Source organism: Delphinapterus leucas, chromosome 10 (assembly GCF_059928025.1).
Source record: "Delphinapterus leucas isolate spDelLeu-1000000601 "Yukka" chromosome 10, BTC_Dleu_Yukka2, whole genome shotgun sequence".
NCBI lineage: Eukaryota > Metazoa > Chordata > Mammalia > Artiodactyla > Monodontidae > Delphinapterus > Delphinapterus leucas.
In genome coordinates, this window is record NC_143138.1 from 23728222 (window position 1) to 23747144 (window position 18923).

General features: G+C 47.2%; 1 protein-coding gene across 2 annotated transcripts; it reads left to right on the top strand.

Annotated features, from left to right (window-relative positions):
* The first annotated feature begins 510 nt into the window (after positions 1 to 510).
* Positions 511 to 13558, top strand: LOC111170948 (butyrophilin-like protein 1). Of its 2 annotated transcripts, XM_089918602.1 has the most exons (10): positions 511 to 1207; positions 2110 to 2457; positions 6222 to 6503; positions 6620 to 6820; positions 7089 to 7109; positions 7200 to 7226; positions 8305 to 8331; positions 12392 to 12418; positions 12627 to 12632; positions 12813 to 13558. In XM_089918602.1, the coding sequence occupies exons 1-10, from the start codon at positions 1123 to 1125 to the stop codon at positions 13481 to 13483; spliced, it is 1695 nt and encodes a 564-aa protein (XP_089774728.1). In that variant the 5' UTR covers positions 511 to 1122; the 3' UTR covers positions 13484 to 13558. The 2 variants fall into 2 exon arrangements, with proteins under 2 accessions (XP_089774728.1, XP_089774727.1); XM_089918601.1 differs by lacking the exon at positions 12627 to 12632 and having other exon boundaries at positions 12392 to 12422; positions 12829 to 13558.
* Positions 13559 to 18923: the final 5365 nt, after the last annotated feature.

The following is an 18923-nucleotide window of genomic DNA, read 5'->3' on the forward strand; positions in this document are numbered from 1 at the left end:
GGATGACGGTGTGGTTCTAGGAAGACCCAGGACAACTGCGGTGAGGGGTGTACCTTCCTTCCTTCATTTTAATGTCGTATCTCTGGCACTTACTAGTAATAGGTCCCTTCTAATTACATGTAGTGACTCTAGAAATATAAATTCATGGGATTCTCATTAAAACTTTGGGCTCTAGATGCTGTTAACATGCACATTTTGTAGATGAGGAAACAGGCAGAGAAGGTTGAGAAACTTGGTTAAGGTCATCACACAGACAGTGCCCCAGCTTTCGGGGACTCAGCAGTCGGCCCTAAGTATCTGTCCTTCCCAGGACCCTAAGCTGCCTCGTCCCCCACCCTGAACACTAAGTCACTTCTCTGACCAGGACTCATTTATCTCCTCGGCTGCTCTGTTTCCACTGGGATCTTCTACCCCAATGCAGAAATCTTCTTCAACGGCAGTGAGGGTGAGGATTAACCTGTCAGTGGGGATTGACTGGGCACCTGGTGCAGGGCCATGTCCTTGGTCCCTCTCAGGAAAGGGCTGGGTGGGATTGAAGTTCAGGGTCAACTAAACAAGCAACAGAGGCAGCACAGGGCACCTGTGATGGACCCACAGTCTCCTTGAGGAGGACGTAGTGTGTCTCTGGGGCTTCTTAGTGATTCCTGGTCACTCTGGGGGGCCACAGAAGGACAACAAGTGAGAACTGGCCTGTCCTTCGTGGTGAGGGGCCTGAGTCTGGGTCTCTGTCCCGGGGCATCACCAGTGGTTGTGAATAATGGGGAGTTGGAGGACGTTTCCACCACAGGGCCCCTGGTGCTGAGAAAGGAAGCACCTGGTTTTCTGGGCAGAGTGGGTTGGGCTGCAGGTGCCATTGGGGTGGGAAGGGAAGGACTGTGTTTTTCCCAAGCAAACCTAGTGGTTGTCTAGCCCCACAGAGGCTTGCTACAGGGGTGGAAAGCTCCAGACCCAGGGCTTTCTTTGTGTCAGGGTTGTGGGAGGCCACCACCTCACCAGCACAGTGATCAAGCAGGGGGCTCTGCTCCTGGGGGGACTGTTGCTGGCCCTGAGCCCTGCCTCCCCTCTGGGGCCCCAGAGCTCCGGGCCGGCCCTGCCTCCTGCCCTGTGTCCCCAGCTGACGCCATGGGAGATGTCTCCAGCTGCTCTACGCTCTGCCCCCTCACCTCCCTGCTCCTTCTCATCCAGCTGCCCACTGGGGGGCCCACAGGTGAGTGTGCCCCACCCCTCATCCTGTGTCCTCGTGGGTGAGTGGATCCCCGGGAGCTGGGCTGGTTCAACTCCACCAACCGTCAGGAGTTGGTTGCTATTTGAGGAGTCCCTTCTCTAGAAAAATCATGATGCTTCCCCAACCTGCAATTGTTATTAAATATTTAACAAGAGTCTCTAAACCACAAAATAAGGGTAAGGGACCTCGATATTTGTTCAGTTATGAACTTATGATGTTTTAAAACATCAACTGTCAAAAATATGACCATACTTTTCCAGTTAACATTTTTTTTGGGGAGGGGGCACACCGGCCCCTCACTGTTGTGGCCTCCCCCATTGCGGGGCACAGGCTCCGGACGTGCAGGCTCAGTGGCCACGGCTCACAGGCCCAGCTGCTCTGCAGCACGTGGGATCCTCCCGGACCGGGGCACAAACACGCGTCCCCTGCATCGGCAGGCGGACTCTCAACCACTGCGCCACCAGGGAAGCCCTCGGGGAATTCTTTAGAAGTGCAGATCCTTGGGCCCGCCCCAGACCTACTGAATCAGAAGCTCAGGGCGGGGGTGAGGGGGCAGCACTGTGTGTTTTATAAGCCCTCTTGCTGATTTTGCTGCATGCTGAAGGTTGCCAACCACTGACTTAGAGTTTTCCATGAAAGAGTGTGAAAACAGCAGTACAGATGGATGAAGGATTCTCTGTGACCTCACTTCTGGGTCATAAAATTGTGATCAGAATGTCTTGCGGAGGTTCAGAATCATCACAGCTCAGTCCCTCAGGTCATGATGGCTCATGTTATCCAACACCTGTCCCCAGCCTGCCCGGGCCTTCCCACCAGACTGTGTGTGTTTCCTGCCCTCACTCTGTGTCTCTCTTCCTTTCTCACTCCTACGTCTGTGTCCACAGAGGGGTTCTTCGTGGCTGGCCCCTCGGATCCCATCGTGGCAGTGCTGGGCGGAGACACCGTGCTGCCCTGTCATGTGTTCCCACCCATAAGTGCAGAAGACATGGAGCTGAGGTGGCTCCGCTCCAAGTCTTCAGAAGCCGTGTTCATCTATCAAAACCGAGTCAAGCAGGATGAGGGGCAGATGGCTCGTTACGCAGGGCGGACCTCGCTGGTGAGCGACTTCCTTGCCCAGGAGGAGGCTGCCGTACGCATCCAGAGGGTCCAGGTTTCAGACAATGGGCTGTACACCTGCTTCTTCAGAAAGGGAGGCTTCTACAAAGGGGCGAGTTTGGAGCTGAAGGTGGCAGGTTGGTGACTTGAGTTATGTTTTTGACCTGGAATACTGGAGTTGGGAGGAACTTCAGGGACAATGTAAATCAGCCCCTCATTTTACAGATGAACAGGAGGCTCATCCACTCATTCCATTATTCAGTACAAGTATATCGAAAGCCTACTCTGTGCCACATCCTATTTTGGGCACCTGGGATACATCAGTGAACCAAACAATGTTCCCTGCTCTGTGGAGTTTATGTTCTAGAGGCAATCCATAAATACTAGATAAATAGGTTATAGAGGATGTTAGGAAGTGGTAAGTATTTAGGATAAGAGGCCAGGAAAGAAGTGGAAGGGGACCAGGGGTGAGGAGGGCTTCAGTGTTGCATGGGGCCTCAGGTTGGGCTTTTTTGACAATTTGAGCAGCTCAAAGGAAGTAGGAATTTAGCCATGTGGATATCTGTGGGACCAAGAGTTCCCAGCAAAGGAAACACCTGGCGTGAAACCCTGAGGCAGGAGTGTGGCTGGTGTGTTCTGAGCACACAAGCCGGCCCTCGTGGCTGATAAGATGAGTGAATGGGAGGGGGGTAGGAGGTGACGATAATGGAACGAAAAGATGTTCCTGGCCAAGGGTGCACAGAGAAGGGGTTGGTTAATGCTCTCTGGGGCAATCAGGAGGAGTTCACAGGTAATACACACTGGAGCAGGCACTTGCGTTCACCACACCAGGCTCCAAAAAGCCCTTGATGCTGATGGACTGGAACATGAGAAGGCAGGGGCCACAGACAGCATGGTGATCACAGTTACTAGCAGTTAATCAAAGGGTCCGTGGGGCTGGAGTGTGTGGTCCCTGAGGGGCATAGGTAGTGGAAATTGGGGGGAAGAGGAGAAGAGTTTGGGAGGGGGAGGCAAATTCCAGATCATAGAAGAGTTTGCATGCTGTGCTATGGGGTGTTGATGGATTGCTGAGAAAATTTTAAACAGATCAGTGCCTGGAACGTTCCCTTTGTCAGCTGTGAGGAGGATGGATGAAAGGTGAGCCAGGCTGGAGGCATGGATGCAGTGATGAGGTCAAGAGGATGACCTCACATAGAGGCAATGGGATCACATAGAGGGATGGGGGGATCAGACATCAGTGAAGTTTAGAAAGACGACCCAACTGAGTGAGTGGATTTGGGGACACAGTTTGGAGGGGAAGAGGGGACTGCAGAAGCTCCCAGGGTTTTGCCTTGGCTGTTTGTTGTTTAGTGGTAGGAATATGGAAAGTTTTGTGTGTCGACTGAAGAAACACACACAACCTAAGAGCTGTGAGCTGAGTTTTATTCAGGGTCTTACTGAGGGCTATATAATCCGGGAAACAATCTCTCAGTAGCTCTGAGAAACTGCTCCAAAGAGGTAGGAGGAGAAGCCAGTTTATACAGGATTTTGGCTATGAAACGTGGCAGACAAGCATACATCTTGGTGAAAGTTTACTGCTATTCACGAGGATCAGACACCTCAGTTAATGATTTTAGTGCTTTTCTATGTATGGGGAGATGCAAGAACCTGGGTTCATTAAATTTTTTTCCCCTGAGATATCTCTAACTATCTAAGGGGCCTGTTTTTCCAAAGTACAGAGTGCCTTATCCTATTTTTTTGTCCTGAATTCCTTTTGGGGTGTACTGTCAGTGAGTGGCTACAGTGCTAATGACTTGATCCTTGTAGAATTGCATGGTGGGCAACATTCTTTGTTTTACATGTGTTATCTGTTGCCATGATAATGCTGTGTAACAAACAGCCACAAAAATCACAGTGGCATATAACAATAACCATTTATTTAATTCAGGCATGAAGGGAGTACAGCGAATCTGGACTATATTTGACTAATCTTACCTGGGATTATTTATACATCTTTGGTGATGTTGGAGAAATACAATTAAAAACAAAATCTCCCAAACCAGAAATTGTCTTCACAAAGTTAGTAGAGAAATAATACAGTTTTATTACTGAATGGGCATTAAACCAGACTGTGATACACATCACAGGCAATCTACTGAGAGATCGCAAAGACAGAGAGAAAGCTCCCCCTTTTATAAAGTCAAGCAGATACAACCCATTACGTACATGTTTTCAAGGTAAACAGTAACTAATCCTCAGGTCAGAGGACTTGATAGCACCATCTGTCACATAGTTCACCCTAAGTTTTCCTGGTGATTGAGGTGACTATCTATGTTAGCTGATTGGCTTTATCCAGAGGAAAAACAAATTCTTATGCCTTTATGACAGAAGGTGGCTTTACAGCTTGGAGTTCAGTGTCCACTGAAGTCTGGCTCCTACCCTTCCACAGGGAAGGCGAAAGTTGGGTGCTGTCTCCCTTAACATTTATATTTCAAAGAGATTGTTCCCAGGTCCTAGAGAAAGGCATTCGTAGTTCCCAAAGCTGGCAAGAGGCCTATCTAGTTTTCAAAAAGGATTTATATGCATTTCAAAGTGGAGGGGGGGACTTCCCTGGAGGTCCAGAGGTTAGGACTCTGCCCTTCAAATGGAGGGGCTGCGGGTTCGATCCCGGGTCGGTGAACTAGGATCCCACATGCCGCTTGGCGTGTAGCCAAAAAATTAAAAATCCAAAAAAAAAAAGGAAGTGGGGAGAAAATACCTACAATTACAGGTTTTATAAAGCAAGTGTTCTAAGAAAAAGGATGGGAGGGGAATCTCTTCCTTTATTTTCAACACAGAGAATGACACCTCTTAATTTTAATTCTTTTTTTTTTTTTTTTTGCGGTACGCAGGCCGCTCACCGCTGTGGCCTCTCCCGCTGAAGAGCACAGGCTCCGGACGCGCAGGCTCAGTGGCCATGGCCCACGGGCCCAGCCGCTCCGCGGCACGTGGGATCTTCCCCGACCGGGGCACGAGCCCGTGTCCCCTGCATCGGCAGGCGGACTCTCAACCACTGCGCCACCAGGGAAGCCCCTTAATTTTAATTCTTATTTGTCCTTACAGTCGGCTGAGGAGGCCACCATAAGGACCTTTGCTGGGTTTTTTCAACTGGGTATTGGTTGATCTAGGAAAGCTTCAGCTGGAAAGGCTGCACCAGACCAAACATGGCCTCCCTGTGGCAGAGGGTAGCCCAATGGCACGAGGATGTTACAACCTCTGCTTGAGTCACATGGCCTAGTCTCTCACTGGCTAGTTGAGTCACCTGACCCGGCCCAGAGGCAGAGTGTGAAGGCCTCAAAAAGTGTGTGGCCGAGGGCCAGCTGGATATAAAGAGGGAGTGAAGATTTGGGAATCTTTTTACAATCAATGTATCACAGATGGGGCAAAATCACATATTCAGTTCTGGAATTTTAAGTTTGAAGTGTATGTGAGGAATCCTGGTGGAAATAACCCATTGGATGTGGATGTATGGAAGGGGAATTCAGGGGATAGGGTTGTCATCTGATCTAATTTTGGTGGTGATTTTCAAAGAGAGGCAGTGGGTGTGGAAGCCGATGTCCTGGGAGAGTGTGTGAGGTGAGGAGAGTCGAGGATAAGGATGGGACCTGGGGCCACATTCCTCCTGTTTCCACTGGGCGTCAGCCCTTGCCCCTGCATGACTGGGGAGAAGAGCCCCAGCCCTCTGAGCCCCCGGAGGTCCCCACACCCCTTCCTTGTGTTCCCCGTGGCAGGGCGGCTGCCTTTCTCCCTGCAGGGAACAGCCTCCCCCAGAGCCCCAGAATGAAAGGCGAAGGGCTCCCACTGGAGTTGTGCACACGTAGGCACTGCTGGGGTCCCCAGGACCCAGGCAGCCCCCCTGGGCTCTACATCTTGCCTCCCGCAGGTGTGGGCTCTGCCCCTCAGGTGCGCATCACAGGGCCCGAGGAGGATGGGGTCCGTGTGGTGTGCACGGCCTCAGGGTGGTTCCCAAAGCCCCAGGTGCAGTGGAGAGACCTCAGCGGAGAGAAGTTCCTGGCGTTCTCCGAGGCCCACAGCCAGGACGCTGAAGGGCTGTTCAGCGTGGAAGTGGCTCTGGTGGTGAGAGACAGCTCTGCAGGGAACGTGACCTGCTCCGTCCTCAACACTGTCCTGGGCCAGGAGAAGGCCATGGCCATTTTCATCCCAGGTCAGCGCTGCTCCCTGCTTCCCGCAGGGCTGGGGGAGCGGGCCGGGCGTTCCTGAGTGTGCTGGGCCTGGGTGTCTTGGGTGGTGGCCCTGACGGAGCCTCTGGCCGGGCCGCAGAGCCCTTCTTCCCCCAGGCCTCTCCCTGGAAGCTGGCTTTCTCAGTGAGCCTGACTGTGCTGATGGCTCTGCTCCTTGGGGCTGGATATTACACCATGAGAGAACATTTCAGGAAGTTGCTGGTGATGCGAGAAAAGGAGAATCTGCGCCTGGTGAAGGAGCAGGACTGGTGGATGGAGGAGGAGGTGCTGAAGGACACAGGTAAGGCAGGACAGTGGCCAGGGCTGGAGAGCATGGCAGTCGCACTGAGATGGATGACCGACCACAGGGCCTTCCTGAGTGCAGGGCTCCAGGGAAATCCGGGCCCAGGGCAGGTGGCTGGGGAGACCCAGGGTGGATGGCTGGAGCCAGGGAGGCCCCGATGGGTCTGGGGTTGGAACCTCCTCCAGGTTACACACAGAGAGGTGGTATTTTGTGGACGCTTTTTCTTAGGGATGGGAGCTCATACTTCTTCTGCACTCTCTTTCAGATGAACTCCGGACAGAACTCGGTAAGTTCTGCTTTTCCCCCGAGCTCTCTGCATCCCCGTCAGAGACATTCTGCTTCTTAGTTCACCTGCTTCCTGCGTGTTGTCTTTCAGGCTGGCGGAAATCCACTTACCTGGCTGGTGAGTGACTCTCCTGATGTCCTTGGGTTTCCTGTCCTCCTGTGACAAGGCATCCCTCTCCTTGCTTCTGTCCAGACACAGCCGTGTGGACCCCCTCCCTGGGGCGGAAGTGGAGGCTGCTGGGAGGCAGAACCCAGCTGCAAGGGCTCTCCCAGTTCTGGGCCGCTGATTCCCACCCAGCGCTTGGGAGCCTGGGTGTAACGGTGACCCCAGGGTCCATCATGCACCCTGTGTCTTATTCCAGCCTTGACTGATCCACCATATTGATAGTTTTCTAGCCTTGAATGCCCCTGGTTTTCAGACAGTACCTGGAAGCAAAAGTCATGTGCTCTGAGATTGCATTAAAGGAGCTATCCAGATCAGCGGGGTGATTCAGTTTAGGAGTGTGACCTCCTGTCTCCACCCCAAAACAGCATCCAAAGAGAGTCTGTTCCCTCTAGTTTCTTTGTGTGATGATCAAAAAGTTATGGGGGCATAGCTGGGCTGGCCATGCGTGGGAATGTGATGGGAAGGGCTGTCAATGCCCCAGAATAGTGATGTTTATCTCTAGAAATATTTCACCTGAGAAACATTAGCCACTTTTACCCCAGAACTCAGCTCACATTCCTGTCCTTAAATAGTTCGCATTTCAAGTTATTTCCCAAATATATCTTTGCCAGAAAAAAACTGAATATGACGATGCTTTCTTAAAATTATTGAATAATTTATATTGTATTCCCTAAAATGTTTTCACACATAGTAGAAAACATTTTGATCCTTAGCGGCAAAAGTCAATGTAAGTAGAATAAGAATTTTTGAGGTTTTTGAGGCACAGAGCAGCTAAGTGACTTGCCAAACATCACACAGGAGCAGCGGGACAGTGGGGTAAGCCAGCCTGTAATGCAGGGCTCCTGACCTGTGTCCAGGGAAATTCCCACAACACCTGCTGTCTGCACATAGCAGGGGGTCACCTCCCCTCCAGCCTCTCCACGACCGTAGTTAGTCTCACCTGCAGAGCAGAGGGGAGGCACGGGCCAGGGGATTCACAGCGAGCAGGCTTGTTCTGGCTGAGGTCTCACCAGGGTGTGTTCCCTTTCAGCCTGGAGGAAGGCCCAGCTGTATGCAGGTAAGTGGCTCTGAGTTCCTGTAGCCTCTCCTCCCCAACCTGGACTCTTCCCTCTTCTCCATCAGGGGACACGTGAGGGTGCGGTTGGTGTCCCTTGTCTCCTTGTCACTTTTGTAGCCTCTATCCAGAGACCGCAGGGACTCCTCCCTGGAACACAGATCTGCCTTCATTCCGGCCTGTCCTCTGCTGCAGGGCACTGTCAGGGTTAGCAACGCCCTCCCCAAACACCTGGTCCAACTGGAACTGCTCACTGGTGCAGTGACCATGGAGAGGTCAGTTGTGAGGAGGGACAGCAGCAGGGAACGACTGTGTGGATCACGAATCGCTCACCTCTGGAAGATTTCAGAGATCATGCTTGCCTGCTTAGGACTCAGGTCTTCCCAAGGGGGCCCTTGGTTCTTGATCCCTCTTGCTCCAAAATTCCTACCCCTTTTGGCTCTAGTTTTGGTTTTCCCGCTTCTTCCTGGTCCTCTGGGATACTGGTCTTCTCTCTGCTTCCTCTGACTCCCTGTCCAGGCTCAGTTTCTTCCTCCAAGCCTCCTTGGTTGCTGAGGAATTAGTTGCTCTAGAGCAGGTGTTCTGGATCTGGGGTCCAGAACTTCTGGGATGTTGATGGACTCCTGGGGTGAGGGTCTGTGAAAGATCTGAAATTATATGAAAAATCCTGTGTATATGTTTGTGTAATAGGAACAAAAATGTAAGAACCATTATGTCTCCTTTTCGGAGAACTCTGTGATCACTTATAGGCTCATTCCTGGTTAGGTTTATTAGGGGCAATGTGTGAAGAAACATAGAGGAGTCACGATTCTTTCCCACAGAATGGGTGTGGAGCAAATCAAGGAAGACAAGACCAGAAGGAGGAAGAGAGGAGGAGATGAGGAGGAAGTAGTGTGTCTGAGATTTGTCTTATAGAGATTGGGGTTGCTTGTAGTGGTGGAAGAGAGACCACAAGGCACAACCATGGTGGTTTGAGTTGGGGAGCACACAGAGGGTGTGCAAGTTATTTGGGTGCATGAAGTGTAATCAACCATTACCATTGATACCATTTTGAGAAATTTCAGTCAAGACACATTTATTTTTAAGCCATTATGAGGTAACCCTCTAATTGAGTTTGCCTCTGGTAATGAGACCATCTCAATCTTCCCGTAGTGGTCAGGGCAGGAGTGTGGTATGGGGCATCCTAGTGCAATGTAAGGTTGTCCCAAGGACCGTTTAGCTTTGGGGTGAGTTAAAGATCTATACCCTCAAAGCCTGTGTAACTCGCCCTTTCCCTGCTTGGAATGTTTTTGTTTACAGTCAGGAGTATAGATCATGAGAGACAGAGAGGGGTAAACCAAGGGGTGAAGAAAGCATGAGGACTGAGGATCTCGTCTTAGGGATTCTTACTGATTCTCCCTGGGATTTATATGTTAAACATGAGGATCAGTTAGTCCTCTTTTACCATCTCCCCTTTACCTGCTAGATTAAAGAGCATGTGTGTTAATGTATATCTTGTATACCCTTCTATTCTGTAAGGACAAATCCCATTACACTAGAATCAACATTTTCATATTGACAGGTTCATAGTGTGAGGTGAACAAATGTTTGATCTCTTTTTATTCATAAAACTGGCAAAACAATTTGTAATTTAATGATTTGCTGTGGAAATTAAGTGAAGAATAGCATCACACTCGATACATTGTGGAGTCTCACAATTAAATGCCAACTCTCTTTTCTCCTCCTCCCCCTTCTTCTTGTTAATCTCTATCACTTGTGATACAGAAATTTATAGCTGGGTGTCAACTAGTGTCTTGGTGAAGAACAAGTAAGTTAGAGTTCATTTTTTTTCTCAAAGGGTCACATGGGTCAGGCCAGTTTTTGTGATCTTATTTCCATCAACCAAATCAACAGAGATGGAAATGCCAATTTCTGCATGAACCTGTATTACGTGGGGATGGTGGTCACAAATTTGCACCCCAAATGTGCACGGAAATGTCGTTTACTTACTTCTACAAATGTTCTGATCTTGTTCCCGAGTCTTCACCCTGTTGGAGGCAACAGCTCTCCCAGTGCAGACATTTCAGTGTCCCATGACTCATATAGGTTCTGCTTTGGTTGGCGGCGAGCTTCCTTTCTTCCTCCCAAAAGGGAGTATGGAGGTTGGAAGAGATTATGTGGCCTTGGGTCAGTGGAGGGAGGGGTCCCTCTGCTCTCCCTTAGTCATATCAGGCCATCATCCTGGGGGGACTAGCCTGACCTGGTCCTTAAGATCCTTGGTCTGGGGTCAGCTGAGGAGTGGCAGGTCCTGTCTAGTTATTTAGGCACTGTTGTTTCCCGCCTACTCTTGACCCCATCCCAAAGTTCTTAATACATCCATAAAGTTCCCTTTACCACAACATATTTACACATTTTGGGGTTTAGAACATGGACATCTTTGGGGGCCTCTCACTGAGGTTCTCCTGGAAGCTTACAACCTCTCTGGGCAACTATAGGGGGAAGCAGATGACTAGATCTAGTATTTTGGGTTCTCCCTCACATATAGGGATGTTTTTGCTTCACTAACCCTGTGAAAAGGGGGAAGAGAATTCATTAGTGTCTTTCCTCTTACTGAATGTGTGTCTTCCTCACTTTGAACATCTGTCTCCCTTCCTTGAAACCTTTCCGTTGCCTCCTAACTGGGCAAGATTTCTCTGATGCTGTATCCAGAATTCTCTCCACTAATGGTTTACAGCCATCCTTTGAGTTCAGTTAAGCCAAGTTGTATTCTCTCTACTGCTGGCTTAGAGGTAACGTGCACGTTCAGCTCAATTAATTCTTTTTTTTAAAAAATTATGCCATATTTTACTTCATAAAAATAAAATACTTCCCTCATCAAAACACCATAATACAACAACAAAATACAAACAAACAAAAATGGCAAAAAGGAAGAATACTTGCCCTAGATGTGATATACAAAGGCTTAAAATGCTAAATAGAGAAAGACCTAGTGTAAGTCAGTATAAAATTACCCCCCCACACTGGAACTGGCACAAACATGCAATTCATAAAAGAAGAAATTCCAAATCAATAAACACATGAACAAACATATATCTTCACTACCTATCAAAAGATGGGATGAAAAGGTAGTTTTATAACTGACGAAAGGAAATAATTAAGTACAACATTCTAGAGGGAAACTTGACATTCCATGTCATAAGCTCTGTTTTTTATTTTTTATTTTTATTGGGGTATAGTTGTTTTACAATGTTGTGTTAGTTTCTACTGTAGCTCAATTAACTCTTTTTTTTAAAAAAGTAATTAATTTATTTTTGGTTGTGTTTGTTCTTGGTCTCTGTGTGCAGGTTTTAGTTGCAGCGAGCAGGTGCTACTCTTCTTTTTGGTGTGCTGGCTTCTCATTGTGGTGCCTTCTCTTGTTGCAGAGCACAGGCTCTAGGTGCGTGAGCTTTGTTAGTTGTGGAACGTGGGCTCAGTAGTTGTGGCTTGCGGGCTCAGTAGTTGTGACTCGCGGGTTCTAGAGCGCAGGCTCAGTAGTTGTGGTGCACAGGCTTAGTTGCTTCGCGTCATGTGGGATCTTCCTGGACCAGGGCTCGAACCTGTGTCCCCTGCATTGGCAGGCGGGTTGTTAACCACTGTGCCACCAGGGAAGCCCCTCGATTAATTCTTTATAATTACATGAAAGGCTCGGAAATTTTGATATCCCCAATTCTTTCTCCAGAAAACCTAGTTTTCAGGATGGATGAGTGGCTAGGGACTTCAGAAAGCTTCATTTTATAGTAAAATCTGGTGAAATATCAATTTATGTTCAAATTGATATCAGGCCTCTCAATCCTTCAGTATTAAGGTCTATGGCTTAGCCTTCAAGGGATGCTGAAGCATGACGGTTGTGTGTGTGTGTGTGTGTGTATGTGTGAGAGAGAGAGAGAGAGAGAGAGAGAGAGAAAAGAAATACATGCATCAGTTGAAAGTTTCCAAAACATTTTCCTTTATAACTCTCACATCAGTATGCTTCAGAAGACTAAGCACTGACCCTGATATGTAGCCTCTGCAAACCCCTGATATGAAACGTGTGGTTCTCTTGTAGATTGGCAGAAGGAGAAGTTCCAGGCCTGTGAGTGACTTCGTGTTCTTTCTGGACGTTCCTACTGCTGCGCCCGTGGCCTCTCCTTCAGTTCTCAGTGGTGATGCAGACGCTGGCGCCATCAGTGGTGGTGGCGCGTTGTGGTGCTGACAGTCACATAGGTGGGGCTGGTGGGTGTGACTGATATTGGATGCTAAATAGATATTTTTCAGTCTTTGAAGTCCAGGCTGGTCCTCAGGGCCCTGTGACATATGTAACTCTGAAATTAGTCTTGTGGATCCTTTTCCTGTTTGGAAGGCTGTGAACTTGAGGCACAAGTTTCTAATCTAGGGGGGCTTAGCCTTCTCCCCATGCAGCTGAGAGTCCAGCTTCGGGGGTGGTTGTGTGCTCTTATTATGGGGCAGGGGAAGGCCTTGCATGATAGGCAACTTTCTCTGCAGGACTCTGGATCCAGGATCTGCCCATTCAAACCTTGTGGTCTCTCATGAAAACATGACTGTGGCCTGGAAGGACACCAATGTGAGCTCAGAAGACACCTGCAGCGTATTGGGCTTTGAGAGCATCACATCAGGGTGCTGTTACTGGGAGGTGGAGATCAGGGATGGAGACCGAAGCGAGTGGGCTCTGGGGGTCTGTAGGGAAGATGTGAACAGGAACGGCAGGTATGTAGAATCCACAGATAAGGGGTTCTGGGTTGTGGGGCAGTATGAAATTGGATATTGTGCCTGTACTGTACCTCGGACTCAGCTATCCCTCAGACAGGTTCCCCACAGGGTAGGGGTGTTCCTGGACCATGAGGAAGGGGATGTCTCCTTCTACAACATGACTGATGGCTCCCACATTTTCTCCTTCCCTCGGGCTTCCTTCTTTGGGACCATCTTTCCATACTTCATGATCAAGTCAGGAGATGTGTCCCTGACCGTCTGTTCCAAGGAGGGATGGTCTGAGGGGCACCCTGTGCCCCATAACAGTTCTTTTCTGGAGGAGTCTGTGAGCCTCCCAGGGGAGGGGTTCAGCTCAGGCTCTGCTGCTAATGCTCCCCCAGTGGCTGAGACTCCATTACTCCCCTGCAAACCGGAGGCTGTGTCCCCATAGGGCTCGTCACTGTCCTGGACCCCTCGCTGTGGGTCTTCATGGAGCTGCAGACCCCATGTTACAGAGCCCTCTGCGGTGAGTCCTGGATGGCTGGGAGTCTTGCCCTGTTGCTGTGGAGGCAGACTCCTGGGTGTATGGTTATGAGAATCATCAGTCCTTGCCTTGTGCTCAGGGAGCAGATTATAAAAGCTGACTCTGAGCGCGTTTCGGGGTAGCCTGAATTTTACTATGGGAAGTTGTTTTTCTTTCGGTAATGAAAAATATTTCATAAGGTTTTTATACTGTTTGGATGTGATAGATTGAATTACTCTGTAGAATAAAGTGGTGTTTACTGTATCCAATTTGAGTTTGTGCAGAAGAACCCAGAGGCTGATGGTTGGTCCCCAGATCTGTTTTGGGGGATCTTTACTATTAAGCCAGAAAATGTGGTCATCCAAAAATTTCCAGGGAAATGGGTGGCAGATGGACTTCTAAGGAGTCTAGTATTTTATGTATTTCATATTCTGTGATGGATAAAACACACCCATTTTTCCAAACCTCAGTAAATTTCTGTTACCTGTGAAAAACTTGTGTTGTGTTCATTTAAGGAATTAAGGAGAAGGATCTGGGTTTTTCATTTCTGTCAACAGCAGATGGAAATAAAAGAGTTGATATCCAAATTAAGATGTAAATGAAGAAGAGAATTTTCAGGGGCAGGGTGAATTGTAGAAAGCTTTGACCATGAGCATGGAGCCGGTTATCAATGTATTGCCTCTCAGTACTTCCAAGTCCAATGGTAAAGGTTAATGGAAAACCACAGCAAACGAAAGGAAACAGGACTATTAAGGACCCAGACCTTTGGGAATGAAGTTGTGGTCACTCGACCCGGTAGAGAATCTGACCTGTGGTTCTGGGGTGAGAAGACAGAGGGTAGGAAGTGGAAGAAGGCAGTCATGGATACTGATCTACCCTGTGATCAATTACAGAAAGATGACTTTAATAGCTTTGCATATTTTCTCTTTCTTGTCATGTGTATGTGTGCGTGTGTGTGTTGATTTCTATTTATTATCCATTTTCTTCCTCTTTCTTCTTCTTACCCTTGTGCTTTTATTCAAGTTGTTGGAGGTTATGTTTGTAATACAGTCTTCAGGTAGCAGAAGAGTCAAAGGTATCGTGATTACATTTGAGGAGCAGTGTGGATCCAATGTCTGGGTCTGTCTGTCTCCTCGTTTGGGGGAAAGGGTGAGAACGTCTTCCCTTGCAAGGCTAGCTTTGTCTTGATTGGTGAGAAGGCAGAGCTGTGGTGCTGTTACGTGGAATTTCAATTGTGTATAAAATGGTGTGTGTGGAAGCTGAGTGGCCAAAGGTGCAGGGTCTGCCTCAGCCCTAGAGGTAGTGTGTTTTCCCCATATCTGCTATTTCTGTATTCCTTAGAGCTTTCTTTCCCTTCTTTATAAGCTAACTACCTTTTGGTAGTTAATAGTTCTTCATCTCAATTTTCCCCTTTCAAATGACTGATGTGGTTTTTGTCTCCTGCCTGGACTCTGATATAAACATCTCAACTGTAGTGTGGCTTAGAGGAGGGCCCTGCCCTGCCCCCAGGGCGTGGCCAAAGTAGTTGAGGCATTGACAGATTCATTATAATGGTTACCCCAACACTGAAGTCACACAAATGTACTCTTTGGGGTCCTCATGTGGATTTTAAGTATTCTTTATGTTAATATATTTCCTGTTATATTTATCCCCTCTTCCATTTATCTTATACCTTTATGACACTATATTACTTTTGGATAAGCTATGGGCATATTTCCTTTGAAACAGAGAGAAAAGGAAGATGTTCATGTGATATGAATTATCCACACAACAGAGGAGTAATCTTTTTAAACAAGGGGACGAGCTGCCTAAGTATTTCCGGAAAGAATGATTAAGGTCATCAGTATGGTAGTGCTTTGTCAGAATTGACTGATATAAATGTTATGTAGATGTATAATTTTGTTATCAGTTTTTTTGAAGTTATATTGGTCAAAGTTGCAGAGTACTTTTCTGTGTCTTTTATTATGTTGTTTAGGAAAACATTTAATTAAACAGAAAGGGTTTTTTTCGTGGCTAATTTTTTTTTTAATAAGTTTATTTATTTGTTTTTGGCAGCGTTGGGTCTTCGTTGCTGTGCGCGGGCTTTCTCTAGTTGAGGCGAATGGGAGCTAATTTTTGTTGCGATGCACAGGCTTCTCATTGCGGTGGCTTCTCTTGTTGCGGAGCACGGGCTCTAGGCCTCGTGGGCTTCCGTAGTTGTGGCACGCAGGCTCAGTAGTTGTGGCTTGCTGGCTCTAGAGCACAGGCTCAGTAGTTGCGGTGCACGGGCTTCGTTGCTCTGCGGCATGTGGGATCTTCCCGGACCAGGGCTCGAACCTGTGTCCCCTGCATTGGCAGGCGGATTCTTAACCACTGCCTCACTAGGGAAGTTCCCCCTTCCCCATTTTATTAGCTTGCTCATCCACACAGCTGAATACTGTCCAGCATCCATTTAATCAAAGAGTCCTTGGCTGGCATTTCCATTGCCTCATTCTCTCTATTTGATTTGATTGTTGCCTATCACCTTCTACACTCACCTGTCTGACACTGTGTGGTCTCAGTGAAGACTGTATGTGATGGAGTGCAGAGTTCTTTAGTCAGAGGGGGAGGAGTCCGCAGAAGAAAGGTCAGGGTGTTTCCGCATGAGGCCACATCCCCAAATGACTTCTGCTTCCCCTTATTGAGACCCCCTGTGTGTCCTCCCACCACACAAAGCTCTGTGGGGAAAAACTCTCTCTCTCAGGTTAGGCTCAGACTGGACATCTCTTCCTCCGCACTGGAGGAGTTCCCTGGCTTATCTTTCAATTCCACGGAGTCCCACCTTCTTTCCTCTTTTCTTTCTCTCTTTTTCTTCCGCTAGTTTTCCATACCACTTGGCTTTTCCCATGGAGGTGGAGGGATACTGTAATGACCCTGTGTTGATCGAGGTTAACACCCATGTGTCAGCTAAAATCATCCTCTCAGGTACCACCAGAGACATGAATCTCACATCTGGGAGTGACTGGGAATGCTGCCACTCAGTGCTTTACAAAAGCTCCTCTCAGAGGAGCGCTGTGATGAAGGGCACACACTTATCTGGTCCTCTATACACTTACATCTGATCAAGCCAGGTTAGTAGAAAGCTAGGTCCCTGGTCCACTTCCTCTCATTCTGTCTGGAGATTGCTTCTATGACCTGGCTTTTGGCATTGGCGCTGGTCCACACCAGGGAATGTCATAAAGGATGACCTGACTGGACTTATGGCTGGGCTTAGTGTAGGGCTTTTTTTTTTTTTTTTTTTTTTTTTTTTGCTTTACGCGGGCCTCTCACTGTTGTGGCCTCTCCCATTGTGGAGCACAGGCTCCGGACGCGCAGGCTTAGCGGCCATGGCTCACAGGCCCAGTTGCTCCGCGGCATATGGGATCTTCCCAGACCGGGGAACGAACCCGTGTGCCCTGCATCGGCAGGCAGACTCTCAACCACTGCGCCACCAGGGAAGCCCTAGTGTAGGGATTTTTAAAGGTACCTTTCTCAACCTATTAACTGGTATGTCCTCTTTCTGAGGAACCCCTAGGGTTTCTCTGGCCTCAGAGTTTGGAAGCAATGGTTGAATATCATAGGAATGCAAAGAAGTTCAACTATGAATTTTCTGCAAAAGGAAAGAAAAAAGAACCAAGCAGAACAAGGCAGCAATGTAAATGGAAAACTATTTCACTTGACTCAGGACACGTCAACCTTGTTTGAATGTGAAAAGGGAGATGTTAACTCTTGTTTGCTAATGAGACCTCTGTTCCCCAGGGTATCTCACCATTTGAGACTGTTCAAGCACTGAGTGTGATTTCAATGTTTAAAATGCATTTTTTCACTTACTGCAACCCTGTTTATAATATTATGTTCATTATTATGAAATTATACATTCACATGTTTACTTTATGCATAGGGTAGTCCAAACCTAGCCGTGGAGCTGTACTTGATGAGTAATATAAAGGATTTTCAAGGGTTATTTTGACCATGCGTAAGTTTTACCTTCCTGAGAACCAAACTCTTTGTGTAAGATGGGGCTACATACTAGTGGCATTGCTATGGAGAAACAAATTTATTTTTTAATCTTACTGTCTCCTCTGAACTCCTCCTCTGGTTCATTGCTACTTATTCAGTTGATCCTCAGGCTCTCTCTCCAGTCTAAATGGGATGCATTCATTATTCGGTCTCACAGAATTCCTTTCCTTAATTTTGGAGCAGTTATTTCAATTTCTAGTTAGTCCTAATTACTTAATTGATGCCCAAGCCTCTTCCAGAGTATAAGTCCTGTAAGGGATATGGATGCCCAAAGCCTGGGGTTTCAATGCCTTTTATATCATGGCTGCTTGTTAAATATTTGTTGAATGAATATAATTGATCATGTTTCCCTCCTTGTATTCACTGCTAGAAATTAAGGTCCATTTGTGGCTTATATATTTCTAATAATTGTGCATTTTGGATATAAACTCTCTTGATTTTATTTTACATTTTAATTCTTGTTTTTCATTTTTCTTAATTTCATTTCTTTAGTATTGTATTGTTGTTTTGAAAGAATTTTTAAAGAGCTGTTCAAAATTGTTGTTTAGAATAAGGTAGCATATAAATAAATATGTAAACATACAACCAAACAAATATGAATGAAATAACTCATCTAGCTGAGGAATGGGACTTTCCTGATCACAGCGTTCTCCTTGTCACTCTCCTTTTTGGCTTTTGCAGTGTCAAACCCTTCCACTTATCTGTCTCAATCATTTGTTTTTCCTTGCAGACGCTCCTTACACTGGCTTTTAAAATGTTTGTTTCCTAGGATTCAGTCCTAGATTATCTTCTCTTTTCCTCCTAAATATTACTTCCCATCTATGCCTTAGAAATCAGCTCTCACCCGCATATTCATGACTCCATATCTTCATCTCCTGTTCAATCTCTTTCTTGAACTACAGAACTGCATTTCTATTTAACTTCTAGTCACCTGAGGTGTCATGTGGCCCAAGATATTGCTTTTGTTTTTCATTAAAAGAGGAGGTAAATTGATTGGCAAATAATTTCCAAATTACACTTTATTTATTTATTTATTTTTGAATTTTATTTTATTTTTTAATACACAGGTTCTTATTAATCTATTTTATACATATTGGTGTATATATGTCAATCCCAATCTCCCAATTCATCCCCACCCCCCACCGCTTTCCCCCTTGGTGTCCATACGTTTGTGCTCTACATCTGTGTCTCTATTTCTGCCTTGCAAACTGGTTCATCTGTACCATTTTTCTAGATTCCACATATATACGTTAACGTACGATATTTTTTTTCTCTTTCTGACTTACTTCACTCTGTATGACAGTCTCTAGATCCATCCACGTCTCAACAAATGATCCAATTTCATTCCTTT